This window comes from Podarcis raffonei, chromosome 3 (assembly GCF_027172205.1).
Source record: "Podarcis raffonei isolate rPodRaf1 chromosome 3, rPodRaf1.pri, whole genome shotgun sequence".
Classification (NCBI taxonomy): Eukaryota; Metazoa; Chordata; class Lepidosauria; order Squamata; family Lacertidae; genus Podarcis; species Podarcis raffonei.
Genome location: NC_070604.1, coordinates 93,922,008 through 93,942,683, shown reverse-complemented (window position 1 = coordinate 93,942,683; position 20,676 = coordinate 93,922,008). Strand labels below are relative to the sequence as shown.

The following is a 20,676-nucleotide window of genomic DNA, read 5'->3' as shown; positions in this document are numbered from 1 at the left end:
AGTAGCATTTAGTTTTGCACCTACACAGCAAAAAAGAACAATATGAAATTAGATGCTAGATAGCTACTTAGCTAGCAACCTTACACATACAGTGCATTAACACAGTACAGGAAACCTGTATCTAGTGATACAAATGCAGTACTCAGAAGCAATCAGAACCCTATGAAATATTACACAGTGATTCCTCAAAAAGGAGAAAAGAAACAGGTGGAGGAAGAAACCGTTCATACATAAGGCTGCAATCCTATACCTGCATAGGATTGTATTGTACACTTATTTTCCAGTTTTCCCAGCCTTTGCTTCAAAGCATGCTGAGAAGCAACATACCCTAGGAACCACCACCTTCACAATTTCAGCAGTTTGGGATTTATACAACAGAAAAATGTGCATTTAGGATGTAATCCAGAATCTAATTTCTCGCGCGCGCACGCGCGCTCGCACTCTCTCTCTCTCTCTCTATATATATATATTAGTGCCACTTTTACTATCATTAATTAAATTTATGACAGCATAAAAATATTTTTACACTACAATATGGGGACCAAATCTATGCTCTACTGCCAGCATTGATGTCAAAACAGTTCTGTTCCTCCTAGGTTTCCCATCTGCTACTATGACCATAAATAAGATTTTGGCACTTAAATTGTAAATATACTGGCAGGATCCCCAAAGAGCTATTCTAGACACAGGCAAAGGCTTGTGCTAGCCCAGTAGGGTTATTTTTGTATTATTAGTTTTGAGTATACAAAACACAGCTTTAGATTCCCCACAATTTAAATAGCCATTTTTCAAGCACCATGTTGGGTCAGGGGTCCACCATTCAGAAACAAATAAAAGTGCCCTTCGGTGGCCATTTACTTAGAAGCAAATCCCATTTATTTCTAATTTCAAACACAAGAAAGAGTAGGGAACTGGATCTGGCCAAAAGACCAACACATTATCTCCCCTAAGCAACTGGCCCAAATTTGACATGTGGTCAGATTATCAATAATCCAATCTGCAGAAAGTAGTAACAAACAATGTCTTGCATCAACCATTACACAGAAGTCCAAACATCCAATTGAGCTTTCCCTCTCACCCCTACTCTCCACAGCTGCCACTAAAAGACCAATGAGAGTACCTGAGTGGATCAAGTTCTTGCTGAAAGCAGCAGGGCTTGCATTTGGCACCAAAATTAAATAGCATCAAACACAAACTGCAGTTGGAAAGGAAAAGTCTGAAGCCATGTAATCCCAATTGTTCCTTTGCAGTCCTGCCTTACATGTGACCCTGTTTAAAGCTATCACCAAAGGTACTCTGTTTTCAGGTGTGATTTGATACACCTGACATCATAGACACCAGATGACTGATCGGTGTGCAACCTTGACCACTTTTTGATCTGACCCACCATGAAAAAATGGTTTCCTACCCCCGAGTTAAAAATATAGCTTATGTTTACAGTAGTTTAAGGTGAACATGAGCATGCTGGTACATGTTGAGAAGTCCACAACAGGCTCCACTGCCCCTCCTGGTCACACTGTGAACAGCAAACAATAAACTTTGGGCTGTCATTCAAACCTGGGCTCATGATTTGTTTATGATACAAGAAGTCAAAATTATGTTTTTCTGCTTGCGATGCCGTGTGGCCCAAAGGGGAAGAGCCAAGTAAGGACTTTCAAGCAGTGTGCATGGTATCCAATTAGCATTTCAAGTGGACACATGGCCATTTTTTAAAAAAAAAAATCATTTGCCACCACAGCACATGGAGAAGGGCCATAGTTCAGAGGTAGAGCATCCACTTTGAGGGTTCATTCCCCATCATCTCCAGTACAGCTCAGATAAGCCCAGGTTTGAAACCCTAGAGAACTGCTGTCACTCCATGTAGATAATAGTGAGCTAGTTGGACCAAAGGTCTGTAGGGCAGCTTCCCATGTGCCATATATGCCTATGACTTTGTAACATGCAGCTCCCTTTAATATACACTTACCTGCAGATGTTGCAATTGTACGCGTCAATGTTATAATCTGCCTATGCTTAAATGTAACATGAGTGATTCCATAAAAGTAGATAAAGGAAAACTTATTATGCAACTAGATGCTATGCTTCTAAAAAAGCATTTTAGCCCCTCACTACTTGCTGTGCAGCAGTCACACTCCCACATATCTAAAGTATACGGAACGGTAAGTTTTAACTCTCATCACTAAAGGCAGTACGTCAAACCCTGAGAAAGGATTTACAATATCACTTCTTGGAGCAGGACTGCTTAATTTCTACTGCCTGTCCTTTGCTGACCACTAGTTAGTTTAACACAGTATCAGCCTTCCCCTCTACAAAACAGAAGGATGCAGAGATAATTGTAACAGATTAACTAAGTTTCCTTACCGAGAAGTAGCAAGGAGATAAGAATCATTTAAAAGGATCAGTGAAATTATTTGAAAATCGATTTCTACAAAAAAAGCAATTTCTGAAGTGTAGCTATATTAATAAAATCATCTCACCACTTGTGCTGAAAAGACTGCAATGGTATAGGTACAACATTTCACATGTGGTGGGTGGGTGAGCATATAAAACCCTTCTGGCAGAGGCTTTTTACAGAAACAAGCTAAGTTACAGGTCAACATGTGGAATGTACCCCAAGTTTGGGATTGTTAACCATTTTTAAATAAGGACCATCCAAACCTTTGTAATAAATAAATAACTAATTACTTTGCTTTTAGTAACAGCATTCTGATTACGGGGCAAAATTGGAAAGGATTGGGACACCTGTGCGTTTCTCATTAGAAACAGAATGTATGGTCAATTTATATATCAGGAAAAAAATAGTAAAGAGATTACATGCATTGAATAATGCAAATGATGTAGACGATTTTGTTGAAATATGGCATCCTTTTATAAAATACTTTACTGATCACCCTGAAGAATGACAACCACCCAAATCATAGACTGGACTTTGGAAAACTTAACTAGACTGATCCATCCTGGATGAAGAAGGGGGGTACATTTTGTTATGATTTTATTTTTTATAACTGTTGTCATATACTGGAAATCAACAAAACTGTATAAAAGAAAACCAGTGTGGTTTTCCCCATGCAAACCAAGACCAAATTTCTGCTTAGTCACAATGACCAGAGCCAGGAACTCTCTCGGGAATCTACCTCAAGAGGACGAAAACCACACAAACCTCTCTGAGCTGCTGGGAGGAAAACTGGGATATAAATATTGTTGCACACCATCCCAAATTGCTGAGCAGTGCAAGATTCCAGGGGTTCCAAGCGCTTTACCTAGGGTTCCCAGCATTAACAACCCAAAAGGGTCTTGCTTCTCCCAACAGGATCAGCCTTGGATTCAGACAAACATCAGGCATCAGGCTCTGCCTGCTGTTTGCTCACTCTATCTCCTAGCCAGCGTGGTGTTGTGGTTAAGGGCGATGGACTCGTAATCTGGTGAACCAGGTTCACTTCCCCGCTCCTCCACAGGCAGCTGCTGGGTGACCTTGGGCTAGTCACACTTCTCTCTGAAGTCTCTCAGCCTCACTCCACCTCACAGTGTTCTTTGAGACTCCTTAAGGGGAGTGAAAGGCGGGATATCAAATCCAAAATCATCATCATCTTCTTCTAGCTCCCATCTAACTCTCTACTCTAAACTCTGGCTTCATTTGCTGGGGGAGCAACCCCAGCCCTTTGCCATCTGGCACAGAGTCCTCTGATCCTCTGTTCTCTTTATGGCCTATCACCCCGAGCAATCACCTCAACATAGCTTAGGCTGGTTTAATTAGCTTTTAACACTTGTTGGTCCAGGGATTAGAAGTGTCTAGCACTTCTCAAGCCTTAATTAAATTATGACACTTGTGGGGTCCAGGGATTGCAATGGTCTGGCACCCACAAACTCATAACGATATAAATGCAACGGGTTGAGGGAAACCTCATCGGGCCATCAAAGCAGTTATAGTCGCTACACTTATGGGAACTGTACCAACTAACAAAAAAGAAATCACAGTAAGAACAAAACAAAAGCAAAATATTATATGTCTAGAGATCCCTCCAATGATACCTAAGAAGTAACATACTTCTTGTCATTACCTCTTTACCTCCATTCTCACCAATTAATAAAAGGGATTAGAACTGTTACTCTATAAATAACATTTGCAGCATTTGCAAGTCACTGTAGCTGGCTTATTATGAACATGTAGATGTCACCCACTTTGTTCTTCCCCTACAGCGAGCAGGAGCAACACATCATGATTCCTGGCTTAGTGTTACAGTCTGAACCAGGGTTCATGGTTTGTTTTGCTCTAAACAGACCAAAATGGGATGTCAAGGTTTGTTATTGGCTTACCGATCAATATGTTAGTGAAACAAAGGAATCTCTAATTCAAATGTAAGCCAGGATTTGTGGTTTGTTATTCCTGCTACAGGAGAAGCAAAGAAGGAATCATTTCTTCATTCATGATAAACTATTAACGCTGGCTTGCATAACATGTGAACTAGGCCAATAACTGAAAATGGGAAAATCTACACTTGCACCTGTCTTCATTTATTCTGGTTGTGTGAACAGGAGAGTGTTTATATAGGCTAATATATTAAATTACTGGGGACAAGTTCTATTAGAAATAAGAGGTTAGTTAGTAAAGGTGCTCCTAGGCAAGTTCCATGATTTTTCCCAATTGCTATGTTAGTTAATTGCAGCAATTTGGAAAAAAAAATCTTCCTGACACTGCACATGGGATATTGAAAGCAACCCAGTGATCTTCAAGGAACAAGGACTTTGCCAGATTATTAAAATAGGGTCTAAACTCTAGAAGGAATGACAAGGGGGGTGATCCCTTGTCCACAGAATTTCAGGTAATGCTGCAGGGTCAGCAATAACTTTGCTGATACTTACAACTGCCAATGTTTTAAAAATCAATAGGAGCTACCTCTTAACCCACCGACACACACAAAACATTCTCAAAATGAGGCAGGCCTTAGACATTAGCCAGTGGTCACCAGTTGTGTCACTTTCCTCAGAATATTCAAGACAGGAATGGAAAAGTTTATCTTCCCAGCAACAAACCTAGATGAGTGCTACAAAAATTCAATTCCCTCCCCCACAGAAAACTTCATATTTACAACTAACACATGCCTTGTGTAATGAAACAATAGTGATTATCTATGAACAGTTGATAAATAAACAAAGCATTGTTGCTTTGAAATGATTAACAGGATTTATATACAGCTTAATCATCAAAACCTGTAAGTGGTTTACATAAAATATATTCTTTGACAAATACCGAGAGAAAACATGGGAGATACATATGTGTGCGCACTTTCCATCTGCTGCAGAATTATCCAACCCTACTTCCACAGCTCTAACATAATTTCAAAGTGGCCAGCTAACACAACACATGGCAACTAAATTCTTGCTTTTTTGAGCTGTGCACAAGGCTATGCAGTGCTATTATTTTCTCCTACCTCAGTTGTGCCTTAAGAGGCATCAGACACATGACACATTAAGATTTTTTTTAATGCAGAAAGCACTTCAGTGTTACTCACAAAATCTTACATGAATGTGATTTGCTTTGTACCTATGGATTGTGGACCTGTATGTATCCTTATCTATGTACGTACAATTACCAAAGTACATGATACTCAGGTTTCATGTATTTCTCCACCAACAGCATTTTTCATATACAATGTCATAAAGCACAAAGTAGTCCTAAATGATTCTTAGGAACTGTCATCTTCCCAATATTCTGAAATGTTTTTTGAATTAGTCATTTTATTTTATAAGAAATATAAAACCGGTAAAAGAAACATAAGCAACCCTTGAGAAAGTATCATTTTTGAATGTATGATGGGATTTACCTGAGAAATTAATAAACCATCTGACTTTATTGATGCACAATTTCTACAAAAAGAATGAAGAAGCTTCTGATTGAAATAGTGGCTTAGTTCTTGTTATACTGGAGAGCAGAAAGACTTTTGATTTAATTACATCCCTGAAATAACTAACCTACTTTAAATAGGCAGACTTTTTTTGGTTCCTGCTTTCTCCCATTCAATAAATCGGGGTTTCCTACCAAACACACCTCGAACGTGGTACATACATACATACATACAACCAACCGTCTGTAGTGCTTTTGAACTATTAACCTAATAGCCCTTTTACCTGCACAACTTGTGCTTATAATCCTCCATTTCCTTGGACTTGAACTGACCACAGGGAGAAGCAGGAACTACTGGGAATTAGTTAAGTCTGCGTCTTTCTAATAAGGAAGCAATCGAAACTGGTCAGGGTTTCTGGAAGGGGAAACGTTACACAAATTTGGCAGACCAGAGGGGGAGAAAAAAGTGTAGCGCATGAGCTTCTTTCTTTCTTTCTCTCTCTCTCTCTCTCTCTCTCTCCCTCTCTCTCCCCACCGCTCCACTAAGACACTGGGAGGGCAGCTCTCCATTTTCTCGACGCGTTTCGCCGCGAGGAGCAGGAACAGCAGCTCCATTTGCTGATCCTCCCGCGTCTCCCCCGAGTCCGGACTAAGCTGCCCCATCTTAGATCGATCCCTCGAGAGCAGCTGGCCAGATCCTTCCCTCCCTCCCTCCCCGCCACATACCCAGTTTGGATGGGGGGGGGGAGGACGAAGCACTAAAGATCCCGCCGCCGCGTGTAACTTTTTAATATTCCCCATCCTAAGCCGCGTTTCCCAACTTTTCCTCCATTGGAAGTTGGACCGGGAAGCAGCGGCGGCGGCAGCAATCTCCGCCTGCGTTGCACCAGAGAAAGACCAGGTCCAGACGCAGGCAGAGGCCAAGGCACCACCAGCCCGACCCCCCCCCCGGGATCTAGCGACCTCGCCCCACCGGAGCAAAGTCTCTCCCCGCCCTGCGCCCCTTCTCTTGCAAGCTCGCGCACTTACCGGCATCATTTTGGCCCCGAACCGCATTGAGGCGACGGGTGCCGCTTCCTCCCCCTCGGGGACCGAGGAGGAGACCAATGGCTGGGGCCTGGGGAGGCGGAGCGGCCTGCCCTTGTTTGCCTAGGGACCTGTTGCGAGAGGCAGCCCGGCCCGCGCCCACCAGCGAGCTCCCTCCGGGTCCGCAACTCGCCGGGCCTGCGCCTCCTTTAGACCCGCGCCCCGAGCTTGGTCTCCCCGGAGCCCCACTCCAGCCTCCCCTCGGACCAAGCGGCCGCCGCCCTCGAGCCCGCTCCGAAACTATCCCCCGCCGGCCCGGCAGGGAGGAGCAAGCGAGCCCCGGCCCCGCCCGAGTCCCACCCCCTAAGCAGGCTGGGCTCCCGAGAAGCCGAGAGCTCCGCGCGCCGCCGTCACCGCCTCCCGCCTGCCCCAGACGCGAGCGAGGATGAGGGGAATTGGCGCCCGGGGTCAAGAGGAGAAGTTCCCGCCATTCTGGGGGAAGCGGCAGCACATCCCGCCGCCTTTTCCTAGGGGGAACTCGCTGAGAAGGGGTCTGCTGCCTCTTGAGAAATTGCAGCAGCAAGATTCCCTTCACGCGCTCGGAACTTCTTCCGAGCCAAAAAACGCGCTGCAAAATGCTAAGGGAGAATTCCGCCCAAAGCATCTCGCCAACCACAAGTTGTGGCTGTGCGCTCACATTATTAGGGCATTCGTGCGCGCGTGGGTCGCGCAGATCCGATTTCACGTGAACGGGTGGTGGTCCCCGGAAGGCAAATTGTGCATTTTCGGCCCCTCCCCTTGTTTTGCTTCGGGTTGTTTGCGCTTTATTTGTGTAATTCTGCGCTCCTCCCCCACTTTCAGGTATAATTTGAGTCGGAACAGTGGTTCGCAGTTGGTGGTCCACAGGCCCCAGGGGGTCCATGGCACTGCGGCACATACCCGTCAACTATTGGGGACATTCTGTTTTGGAGGGGCCATGCTCTCACGTGAGAACAAAGCGCCCCAAAACAGTGGTGCAAAAAAAAATAATAATCGCATTTTTGGGTGCAGTGCTCTCGCATAGGAGCATGGCCCAGAAGATGCACATCCCAGTTTTGCTCTGGGGCATGTTGGAGGGTATGGTGGTGTGACTCTATTTGCATAACCAAAACTACCACAGAGATATCAACATTTTGCAAAGTTGGGGGTCCATGACTTGGCTTTTGAAATCAGGGGGTCTGCACTGCAGTACTTGGCTCATTGGGAACCACTGGAGTAGACCATTTTTATACTAAAGTGAGCTAGGATATAGGTTTTTGTTTGTCTATGGAACTCGCTCCCACAGGAGGCAGTGATGTCTACCTAGATGGCTTTAAATGGGAATCGGACAAAGCATAGACAGGAGGGCTATCGATGGTTGCGAGCCAGGATGGCTGTGCTCTGCCTACCCAGTTGGAGTCAGTAATGCTTCTGAATAACAGCTGAGGGAAACCACAAGAGGGGAGAGCACTCTTGTGCTTGAATCCTGCTTGCTGGTTTCTCACAGGTGTCTGGTTGACCACTCTGGGAACAAGATGCTGGACTGGGTAGGCCATTAGCCTGATCCAACAGGCTCTTCTTATGTTCTTATGGCACACATTCCTTGCATTCAAAAACAATATATTCATTGTATACAATGTAATATGTAACGGGCAGGTGGACTTTTAAAGTCTGTAAACATACATCACAGTCTACTCCGTCTCCTAAGAAACTATGAACAAAGATGCAATTGACTAGAATCCTATTATACATACTTATTTAGAAATATGTCCCACTGAATTAAATGGGACTCACTTTTCAGTCAACATTAACAGGGTGGTACTGGAAGAGACTGTAAAAATCCTAGGACAGTGACCTTTGCATTGTAACACCAGGATTATGTAATAATCACAATTATTCTCGCACTTGTAATGTTTGACTGAGAAATGTTGACACAAATGTACCATCCCACCTATATCAAAATGAAGGGTTGGGCACTGTTGAGCTAAAAGCCTATATTGTATGCTTAAGCAAAATGCTCTGTAAATATTGTCACAGTCCTCCCCCCCCTTTTATTTATTTAGTTTCATGTATCAGAACTTACATGGCTGCTTTCTACAACTTTTGTGTCTTTCTTTTCCCCCTCAATAAACATGTGTTTGGGTTGATTGTTTGATGTGTATTATTCTCTTTTTCTCAGTGCTTTTTTGTTGTTAAAAATGAGGTACCAGTACTTGCATCTTGGTAAAAGTGCCATAGATGCCAGCACTAAATGGATCTCATGAGCAGCAAAATAAGGGTGACAGTATTCCACACCAGTGACCACCATCACACACACAAAAGCACTATCTACACTGAAGTAAGTCCCATTATGCTCAGTGGGGCTTATACCCAGGTAACTGGAGGTATGCAACCCTATAACCACTTACCTGGGAACTTAGTTCTACCAGTTAAGACTAGGGAATGGCTCAGTTTTTCTGTTTGCATTTTAATGTTTGTGATATTTGACTTTGTCTGGCATGCCCCTGTAGCATGGAGTTGCTTCACTAGCCATTTGGGGCTATCTGCTCTGTTGGCAAAGGGTTTCTTAAGGAGTGGTCTTATCACTGTCTCATTCAAGCAAGCAGGGACCACCATGACCCCTTACAAGGGAGGCATCAAATCACCTATCCAGACCCAGCCACCTATCCCCTCCCTGCAAGTTTTTTATCAGCCATGAGCAAGGGGCAAGAGCACAGGTGGTCAAACCTTGTCCCCATCCTCAAGCCTTACTAACTGAAGCTCATCCAACGTAACAGGACTGGGCAACGTTCTGGACACATCTGCTACAACAGCACAGTCAATGCACACAATTTGAAGTGAGATGTGTGATGCAGTTGTTCAAACAGCTAATAATGTTAATACCTTATTTAAACATTAGTGTAACCAGTTGTTGTACAATTTATCGATGATATGGTTATTTAGCAGCACTCTTCAAGAGGTGCCATAAAGAGCCCTCAGGGAATAAGCTGAAGTGTTGCAGTTGTGTTGAGTAGACAGGGAGAATAGTTTACAGGGATGTAAATGCAGATAGCATCTTCTACTGGAACTCTCATAATGTCTTAGATAGTACTCTTAAATTTAGTGATAAATATGGGTTATTTTTTCCAGCCTCCCATAATGTTTTGCATGCCTGTCTGTTCCTGTTTGCTTTCACCACTGTCATGACTGCATTGGGAGCTTAATTAAAAAACAAAAAACCACATGAATAGCAAAGGCAAAAAGCAGTCAGAGATGGGGAAAGAAAAAAAATGCCTCTGGTGGATTTCTTGGCATCAGAATATCTCTTAGCCTGTACCTCAGTCTCTTTTCACCTAGTTTCTCGAGTTTCTCTCAGATAATGATTTTGAAAAGTGGAGAGCTGCAGTGTTGAGAGTAACCATACAAGCCATGCTTGGGAGTGAGTGAGTGAGTGTGTGTGTGTAGGAAGGAAGGAAGGAAGTGCAGTACAGTATAGGTGAGGCATGATAACAGTTATCCAAGAGCTTTTATCATGCACACAAATGCTAATTTACCATATCAGCAATCTTTTTTTGAACATTTTCCATTTGCAGACTAAATTGGGGCGGCATATAATCCAGACTGGCAAAGAACCAGATGGCACAGATTTAAAACAAGGTCCCAAAGTGTGAATAAACCTGAAATTCAGAATGCCAATGGGGGGGGGGAGGAGATAAGTAGGGCTGCCATCTATTACCAAAATATAGTTACACAATTTGAGAAGAATTCATATTTTGAATGCAGAATTAGAAAGCCTGAGAAAAGTAAGTCTGCTCTTTTTGTAGAAGCTATGCAGTCATATTATTATTATTATTTTTAAATCCCTTTCACCCTAAATCAAAATTTCCCCTAAAAAATAACTTTCGTAATGTTTACAACAAATTCTGGTTTCCAGCTATGATCAGACTCAGGCTTTTCTTCTCTGTACTGCTCAAAAACATGCCCTGAAACAAGGAAGCAAGTACTGTGCAGGCTTTATTGAGAATACGGTAACAGGAACAGGCAGGTAGAAACCAATCCCAGCTTAGTATGATGTGCAAATGTATCTTATTAGAACAGTGAGTACCTACTTGTACATTACTTCACACAGAGATGAATCTTCATGTTCCTAACAGCATGCACCTTGCAATGGGACGGGTGCAAGTGTCAGAATGAGGAGATAAACATGTGAGAGTTTGATTTGGTTCAAACCCGCCATTCACATGTGAGCAAGCCAGCCTCAATTATCCAGTTCAAAAAGCTTTATTGACTATGACCACCATCACAACATGGTGCTGGATTTATGGCTTAAGTCTTAGAGCCAGGGTCTAAGGGTTTTTTCAGCAGGAACTCACCGGAACTCCGTTCCGGTACCTCTCAGCTGGGAGCCATTGCTATTCTAAGAGAACGAGGGAGGTGTTCGTGGTAAGTTATGGCACCTCTTTTTCTAGAAAAATAGCAGTGCTTAGAGCATTTTCAGAAGAGGAAGAAGACATACAGGAGCCCTTTCCAGTGTAGTGTAGTGGTTAAGAGCGGTAGTCTCGTAATCTGGGAAACCGGGTTCGCGTCTCCGCTCCTCCATTTGCAGCTGCTGGGTGACCTTGGGCCAGTCACACTTCTTTGAAGTCTCTCAGCCCCACTCACCTCACAGAGTACGGTATTTGTTGTGGGGGAGGAAGGGAAAGGAGAATGTTAGCCGCTTTGAGACTCCTTAAAAGGGAGTGAAAGGCGGGATATCAAATCCAAACTCTTCTTCTTCTTCTTCTTCTTCTTCTTCTTCCAAGAAATATAACACAACATGAGCAGTCAAATGTTATGTGTGCCTGTTATGGTTGTAGGAATTATTTCTGCCTAGGGGTAATGGCAGAATGAAGAGGAAAAGGCCCGTACTTCAGTGGCAGAGCAACTGATTTGCAGGCAAAAGGCCCCAGCATCTCAGGTATGACCAGGAAAGGCTCCTGTCTGAAATCCTGGAGAACTGTTGCCCGTGATTTCCCAACCATTCCCCCCCCCCCCATGGGCCACTTGAAAAATGCTGAGGGTTTTGGCAAACCACTTGATTTTTCTGGCTGTTGCAGCAATTGTAGCACAATATTCTCAATGCTGCATGATTTTTAATTTTATCTATTTATGCAATATACCTGAATGCATGGTCCGTTCTCAGTTCCTAACTAGAAGAATAAATTTCCATATAGCTCTTCACCAGCTGAAAACTATTCTGGTCACATAGAAAAGCAATCAGATGACCACAGCTGCTTGAAAGGTGACTAGAATTTGCTGCATTATCAAGGAAGGTTATATTTCCAGAGAAGACAAGAGGAGGTTTGGAAAGAACGGAAGTTTTAAAAGCAATAGCTCTCAGCAATTGCAACAGCAATGAAAACTGAGCTTCCCAGAGAACTGTAGCCTGTCAAATCTCCAGCAATTTTTGACTTGGCAAGACAGCGGAAACATGAAGCAACACCATTATGTCATCAGTGGTGCTTTTCATTGGCTAAACCCCAAGAGCGTATCTTAGCAACGCCTGGAACAGTCAAAACACTACAATTAACTCTTTCATTTGTGTTACATAAACAACACTCAAATTTTCTTGTACTTTAAAATTGCAACCTTTTTTTTTAATAACAACAATAATCAAATAAAACGTTTTGAAAGCAGCATTGACTTCTCCGTCAAGGTGAACAACCATGTAATTTTTAGTCTGTAACAAACATTTCTGAAACTGTTTACCTGTCTTAATTTAGAATAGGAACATTTCACAGGGCAGCTTAGTTGAAATTAAGTATCCTATAGTATCTCTAAAAACGTATTGAAAGTTTTTGAAAGTTCTGTAGTTTGTTGCTGCAGAGCAGTCATCAAATGCTATAGTCAAATGGTTACTATTTAATGTCCTTCAAAACTTTGTCATTTGATTTGTAAGAGAGAGCACATATATGTGCGTGTTCAATCTGCACTTACATTCTGCAAAGTTCACAAGCCCCACATATACTTGAAACTCAGCAAGCTATAATTGCATTAACATCAGTTGGGCTGTAATAATTATACACACTTATTTGGGAGTAAGTCCCATCCAGCTAAATAGCTCTAAAATTCTGGAGCATTCTGTTCTGTTAGCTGAGTGTAACCAAAGCTTATGCCACAATAAATCTGTTAGTATACAGTGCCACAGGGTTCCTTGCTGTTTCCATCTGCAAAGCCCCTGCTTCATCCTTTGGTCTCCAGCTTGCTGCATTTGCCTGTGATGTAAATTAAATGTTACAGGCACAACAATCCACATTCCTCTTCCTCAAGCTTCACAAAACCACAAATGCTCCCTAGTGGTTTGTACGGATACTTCAAGTGCATTTCTGAAGTTTCCTGCACGGAGGATCAATACAACACTGAGGACACTTGTTGCTTTGTTAGCGTCTTTTAGTGAGAAGAGGATGTTTGGTTTGTTAATTAAAAATATTTGTAGCCTGCCTTTCCATTCACCATGAATCCACAGAGCGACTTGAAGTTAAAACACCAGGCATAATAAAAAAATTTTTTTTAAAATACATAAAACAGCCAACAGATAAAAGGAACAGATTCCTGATAGACAAGTCATCAAAAATAAGTAAGATCAACAGCATCAATATTTTGCAGCCAAGTAGCCCCAGTAAAATCACCTCATATGAGAAAGGCATCAGGCAAGAGATAAGATCCTATCCTATATGCCTGCTTCTCTCACACACTTGTTATTCCACAGCAACACTTAAAAAGATTCTGAAGATGATCTAGGCATCCAGGTATACTCAAATGCAAGAAGGTGATTGAATATTGTTGTTCCAGGCTATTTAGGACTTTAAAAATCAAAAGTAGCCTTTTGAGTTGGGGAAGAAAGATGAAGGAAAGTTGGTTAATAGTGAGTGGAATAGTGTATGATTATCTCCTCATGTCAAATTGCATGTGTATGGTTAGTGCTGAAGCGTCTTAGAATGAAAGCTATCAAGGTTAACAGGTGTCTGAAAGTCACATTACAGCTTAATTGCTCTTTCCCTTGATTTGCATTAAATGGGGCCGGGAGAAAACTGGGGTGCCAGCTTTAATAAAATAGGGGGGGCTCAGGTAAGCCCGGCCCCATATGATATGGTCACATGACATGGTGCGCACACACCATTTGAATGGCAATGCCCATCAACTGGGGGGGCAGCCCCCTCAAATATTTTGTGGGAGGGCCCAAGCCCCCTTGACCCTAGGAGTTGTCTCCTATGCTGGGTAGAAAGAATGAAGCAAGGATCAAGGCCATTATAGGAGCAGAACAATGCAGTAAAGGAGTCCCAGCTTCCCTGATTTCCTAGCAAAATCCTGGACAATACAGCCTAGAATGTAAAGAGTGTTCTAGTCAATCAGGCTACGGCTTGCCCAGAGCTAATCGCAATGTCCTGTACACAGATTAGAAGCTGATTATTTCATCAGCATAAATGCGCCAAAGGGGCTGAGCAATTAATTGCTCAATGACACAAGGCATGATCACCCAATTTTAAGACAATTTTATTTTAGAGGAATAGCTGAGCTCTCATGCTGCCCTCCATTGAAAGCAGCGAGAGTTAATGAGTGCTGCTGAATATTGTTTTTTTTTAATCTCTCCTAGGGCTTTGCCCTCTCCCCAAAAAGCTCAACAACTTTTTTTTGTCCATATTTTCACTTTTTGAAATATGGCAATCCTATCTCTCCTGCCTTTCGCCCCACCTGCAAATAGATCAGGAGGAGTTAAGTATCCCATTCCCCAGTACCACTGCTCTGATCCAATTCAGTGCCCGTGCCCCTGTGCCTTTTTCAATTTAAACAAAATACTAGGAGATTGGATCATGCGTCCTCCTTATCAGAAGTGGGTTGGTCGTCTTTTCTCACACTCTAGACCTTTCCTGTTTAGCACCACACACACACCCTTGATGTAATTTAGCTGGTTCTAATTACTATTATTATAAATGTTTACCTAATAATTGTTTTCATATGTAGGGATGACATCATGCACAAACATCATTCAGATGGGATTTTAGAGCAGGCACCAGCATCTGGCATTCTTGGGCGGCTGCCAAGGCCCCAGGGCCCTGTCAGGGCCCCTGTTGATTTTTCCCTGGGCCCTTTTCTTGGTCTAGTGCTGCAAGAAGTGCCAAGTGACTCAGACCACCTGCCATTTAAATTTCCCACAATGCCCTGTAACAACACGACTGTGAGAGCATTGTGGAAAATTGAAATAGTTATTAGACCCAGTCACATAGTGCTGTTGCTAGAAGAATACTTTGCTGCTGTCACCCATTGCTGCCAAGTACACCTTCTGGTAGAGAAGGGGCTCCCTAGAGAGCACTTTGTCCATAAACCCCCTCAATTCTGAAGCCAACTCTGTAAGAATTGAGTTTGAGTTCTCCATTCTGATTGTGTTAATTCAGTTTGCAGGCTGGTGTTTGCCCTGTCCCCAGTACAATATTAAAACATTATTGCATATGTATTATTTGAAATCTATACGCAATGTACAGTATAGGAGATGCTACCACTCTGGCCTATTTAAAAGCTATTATCACTGACTGACCTAAAAATCCGGCCCCAAATAATATGAAGGATTATATGAAGATATCTAGTCACATATAACCAATATACTTAACTCTAATTAATGCATGAAGTGGTTAAGATCATAGAGTAAGATGTCCTGCCAGGCTTAGCAAGGCCTTCCTCCTCACCTTGGGAAAAAGGATTTTCAGGCCTTTGTTCTTTAATTCCACCATGAGACCCCTACAAGTAAACTGGATGCTCCAAGCTTAGACTATGTGGCTTATGCAAGCTTTCTTTGTGTTTATATACAAATGATTTAGGACAATCATTTTTGGAACCTAAGTCATACTGCCTATCTTTTCTTGCTGCTGTACGGAAAAACACTTGAATCTGACCTTTGAAGAGTTTGTTAGTAAACCATTTTTAACTTACCAAACGCGTGGTCTCTTTTTAACTTACCACACAAATGTGTGAGGAACTTTGGAAGTAGCTTAGGAGATATTTTAAAAGTCTAAATAGCCTATATTTCCACACTTTACTTTGCTGCATATTTCCCCCAGTGTATCAGATTACTCCCAAATCAGGTAGACTCAAATTTACAAGAGGAAAGCATCAGGATTTGTGTTGTTTAAGGGTAACATCCTTTGCATTCCCATTTAATCGGAGTAGTCCAAACAGTAAACTCTGGTGTGGAAAAGCACTAATAAAGTTCTGTAAAAACCTTTGATTAAATAAAAATTAAATAATACTTAAAGCTGGTTCAGAAAGGAGAGTCTTTTTGATGCTGTAAGCAGTCCCATAGCTATCGAGACATATTCTGTGGTAATGTTAATCTGAACAACAGCTGAGTCTCAAAACATTTTCCCATCCTCCTCCTTCCTGAAGGATGGGTCAGATTACTCCTATTTATTTATTGGGAGCTTCCAAACTATCATTATTTTTGGGTGGGATTCAATCAGCAAATTAAGATTGCACAATTAAGGTTGATATAGCACTCTTGTGGAGTTTTTGCGATAAGGAAAGTGATGGGAAATTGCACTGATCAGAGTGAGAGAATTATTGCTTGCTGTAATGCTGCAATGTCATATAGTCTCCCCACAAACAAATCAGGATGAGTGCTCAATAAACAGGTCACCTGGAAGTGACCGCTTTTTCTCAAGAAGAGTCTGCACAGTCAATATGTGTGTTTATATATCTGTAGTTGTTGGACAACAGCTTTCCCAGAGAACCACAGGTCAAGTGTGCCTTTCAAAACATTTGGGAACACAAAACTACTACTTGATGATGTTTAAGCACTGTAAAGATGGTGAACATGTAACAAACATGCAAGTCACATGTTAACATACTTCATGCAATTGTGTTGTGGCAATTTTGGGCATTGTGAGCAACCATTAACATCCTATGTTTAATTAGTGGGTTAGCCCATTATTTCCAGTGACTTCCCGAGTCTAAGAAGACATTGCCACAAAATTAACAGGTAGCTTAGCTGTCTAGCTAATTATGATGCTAAGCAGTGGATCCTCCCAAAATCTCTTTCTGGCTGACAGTAATATAATATCTGTCAGACGTCTTTGCCTTTTATTGTTTAGTATTTGATGCCTGTACATTAGAGAGTTATAAGTATTTAAAAGTAGTAGGAGATAATTTGAGCTGTTCTTAGCAATTTATTATTGTTATATTGCGAACACATGGCGGACTTGCCATATTTTCTTAACTACATGTGGCTAACTTGGCATGAGATCTGCTTAACATGGGTTCCTGGAGGTGGGGAAGCACTCTGCATATTCTCAAAGGCAACCTGATTCTTTATGCAATATAGAATGTCTAGGGTGATGTAGAAAAATCATTTTCCCTTATGGGGTATCCAAGAGCCCATATAGAGTCCTTAAGTGGGTTCCCTATCGGTAGGAGAAAATAACAGAGGCCAACCAGAGAATATTGAGAAGCAAAACAGCTAGTAAGCCTGATCTTTATTAAACTGTTGCAACAGGATCCTCACTCACCACATGCAGGAGGGAGGAGGAACCCAGAACAATGGTGTGCAAGCACTTACATAGACTTTTGAAATTGCCCACGCTGTAGCTCAAGACCACCCCCAAAAACATCATACGTACATCACAGAAGGAGGCGGTCTACAACAGAAATCCTGCCTCCCGGGATACCTGACAATGGTCACATTGCTTTACTTGGGCAGCCTGACCATTCTTTTGTGATGGGAAATACCTTAATTCCTGAATCCAGGTCACAGGTTCATACACAAATATGCCCTAAAGACAGGTAAGCAAAAGACAATGGAGAGGCTTTCCCATTTTCTTCCTCCTTGCAGAGAAACATTTAAGGTAAATTTGGGAGAGTCAAAATGGTTTCAGGATTGCTCTCCTGTACTATTTCAGACGCGTGGTTTATATACTTATGTGTTTGCCTTGTAAATTTATGAACATTTAATTTATATCTTTGAGACCTTAAATTCTTATAACAAAGGTAAGGATTGCCAAAGTTTTTAGGCCCCTGAGTACACTTGGATTTTTGATTGCTCAGGGCGCTACCCGTTTGGCCAACTGTCTCACCTTTCTCTTGGATCAGTGCCCCCTGCCCCCGAGAGAGAGAGAGAGAGAGAGAGAGAGAGAGAACCATTTTGCTTTCTCAATTAACCCGAGTCTTGAAAAGCACATAAAGCTGAAAAAGAAGGGGGAAACGTCCCAACTTCCTCCTTAACCTCTACATACAGGTACTTTCCAAAGAGAAAAAGGTAAACGCTCTCATCACCTCATGACCAAGTTGGCAGTGGGGGGGCACTCAAAGGTTTAATGAGCAGCAGAGGAATCTCTCATGGCTTCCCTTTCACCCATGGGTACCACATTGCTAACCTTTGCCTAATGCAGCTCTGTCTGGAAGTATTTTCCCTATAGCTGTATAGGAGAGAAGAAGATAACTAATTTGTCATTTCCTAGGCTCCTGCTTCTTTATTTGGGTCTGGCTCAATATGTCACCAATGGGGGGGGGGAGTGTCGATTTAATCTAAGATGCAGTGACAAAAACTCTAGCAAAGAGTTAAAAATGCACAGATGCTGACAATGCTACCTTGCAGTAAGTAACAAAGTGTCCTGCAACCTGTCCTACCTTGAAATGGCAGGAAGGTACAACCCATTTGTCACAGATACAAACTTTTCAGCCCTGTTTTAGGGCTTTTCAGCCAGTGTCAGCAATACTGAGCTAGATACAACAAAGGTCTGACTTTTAGCTTTCTTTGTTCTGGCCTGTGGTAAATTTTTAAAGAGAAGTGCAAAGAAGGAAAAGCAAAAAGATTAAGTATACTGTATTTGCCATGCTAGGAAACTCCCAGATGTTTCAAGTATGTGATGTAGGCCTCACAGCATAATGTCATATATTTGGCTTATTGATTAAACTTTGAGTATATTATAAAAGATAATAAAGATTCGATTTATGTTATTGTCTAAGAGCATAAGACCAAAACCAGGTATACTTAGACAGAGTTGGTTACTTAAACAGGTCTCCCCTAAGATACTCACCAGCATACTATCTGTCATCTCGGCAGGATGCACGCTGTCCATTGTTAGTAATCTGGAGTACAGAAGCTCTTTTGCCAAGTTGCATCACGCACCAGTCGTCAAATCATCCATCACCTCTCTGAGCACCACATATGCTAGCTGGATGCTTGAATTCCCAGGAAGAACCTGTTTACTGCACCGCCACCCTAGCAAAAGGGAGTGTGAGCCTAAAGTGTTATGCAACTATGAAGGCATTGCAACAGAAGAGACAGCCTCTCAAGAGTAGGAACATCCTAAACCACTAATAGGTGGTTTTCAATGCCACCTCTTTATTCATTTATTCAGCAGCGCATACAAATAGAGCATCCTGTTTTTTCCCCCTCACTAGAATTGCCACCTATTTATTCCTGTTTATTCATTGCCGCCTATTTATTCATAAACAGCCGGTACAAACACTGTTGTTGTTTTTCACATGGGTCTTGAGCCACAAGTCATCTGAACTGGCACATAATTGTATTGAATCCGCTTTAGTCTTCAAGTCTTTTGTGGGGCTAATGCAGCTAGCAATCCTACGAATGCTTATTTAGGAGAAAGCTAATTGAAGCTTAATTCTGAGTAACTATCCTTAGGCTTGCCCTGCACATGGTTTTCCGTGGAGCAATCTTATACTTATAACATCAGAAGGTAAGTTTGATGCAGTTAAGTGGGAATAAAATTGAAGTCCAACTTTCATTCTTGGTCCATCTTACATACTGAGACTCAGTCAGTTTGTGATTTCATGGAGCATTCTGGGGGCATGTTGACTCAGGAATGTCACTGTATTCAGTAGAGCTTACTCCCAAGTAAGTATGCATAGGAAGAGGAGAGGAATCTCTTTCATGTCAAGGTTGGGAGTCATGAAGGAGGCAGAATGAGGTTGAGGAGAAGCTGGGGACACAGAAGGGAAATCAGGGTTGACTCCATCCTATCTACTTAGGTTGGCCGAGTTTTGCTCTCAGGGCACCTGTGCCTATTACACCTATATGGCTGTAAAAACAACCTCCAGTTCTGTCACTGAAACACTTTCTGTCCCACATAAACTTCTTAGGATCTCTAGGATCCTAAGAGCACGATTTCCGAGCACGATTCAAAGTGTTGGTGCTGACCTTTAAAGCCCTAAACGGCCTCGGTCCTGTATACCTGAGCGTCTCCACCCCCATCGTTCAGCCCGGACACTGAGATCCAGCGCCGAGGGCCTTCTGGCGGTTCCCTCATTGCGAGAAGTGAGGCTACAGGGAACCAGACAGAGGGCCTTCTCGGTAGTGGCGCCCGCCCTGTGGAACGCCCTCCCATCAGATGTCAAAGAGATAAATAATTACCTGACATTCAGAAGACATCTTAAGGCAGCCCTGTTCAGGGAAGTTTTTAATATGTAACGCTGTACTGTTTTTAACACTGATTGGGAGCCGCCCAGAGTGGCTGGGGAAACTCAGCCAGATGGGCGGGGTATAAATAATAAATTATTATTATTATTATTATTATTATTATTATTATTATTATTATAGGATGTGAAAAGTTCTCTTTTAATTGAAATATGTTTGCTGGGTCTAGAAAGGTGTTTCCTTCAGGAATAATCAATGTGAACTTTTATTCATGTATTTTATTTAAAACAATTTATAAACCACTTAATATTTTTTTAAAAAATCTCTAGAGTATACAATATAAAAAGCCAACAATGTAATTAAAACAGAAATACAACACAAAACCAGTAAAACAGTAGTATAAAAGCAT

General features: G+C 42.2%; 2 protein-coding genes across 3 annotated transcripts in view; one reads left to right on the top strand and one right to left on the bottom strand.

The window, feature by feature from the left end:
* Nucleotides 1-7,185, bottom strand: part of TP53BP2 (tumor protein p53 binding protein 2) — a 47,790-nt gene extending 40,605 nt beyond the window's left edge. The window contains exon 1 of one of the 2 annotated variants that reach the window (XM_053383062.1): nucleotides 6,872-7,185. Coding sequence is in view for 1 of the 2 variants with exons in the window: in XM_053383063.1 (XP_053239038.1) it covers nucleotides 6,872-6,898 (27 nt within the window). In the remaining variant the exon portion in view is untranslated. The remainder of the gene's footprint in view (nucleotides 1-6,871) is intronic. The other variant, XM_053383063.1, reaches the window with a different exon arrangement.
* The window catches only part of LOC128411079 (calpain-2 catalytic subunit), a 268,506-nt gene that overhangs the window by 74,871 nt on the left and 172,959 nt on the right, over nucleotides 1-20,676 (top strand). The window lies entirely within an intron of this gene.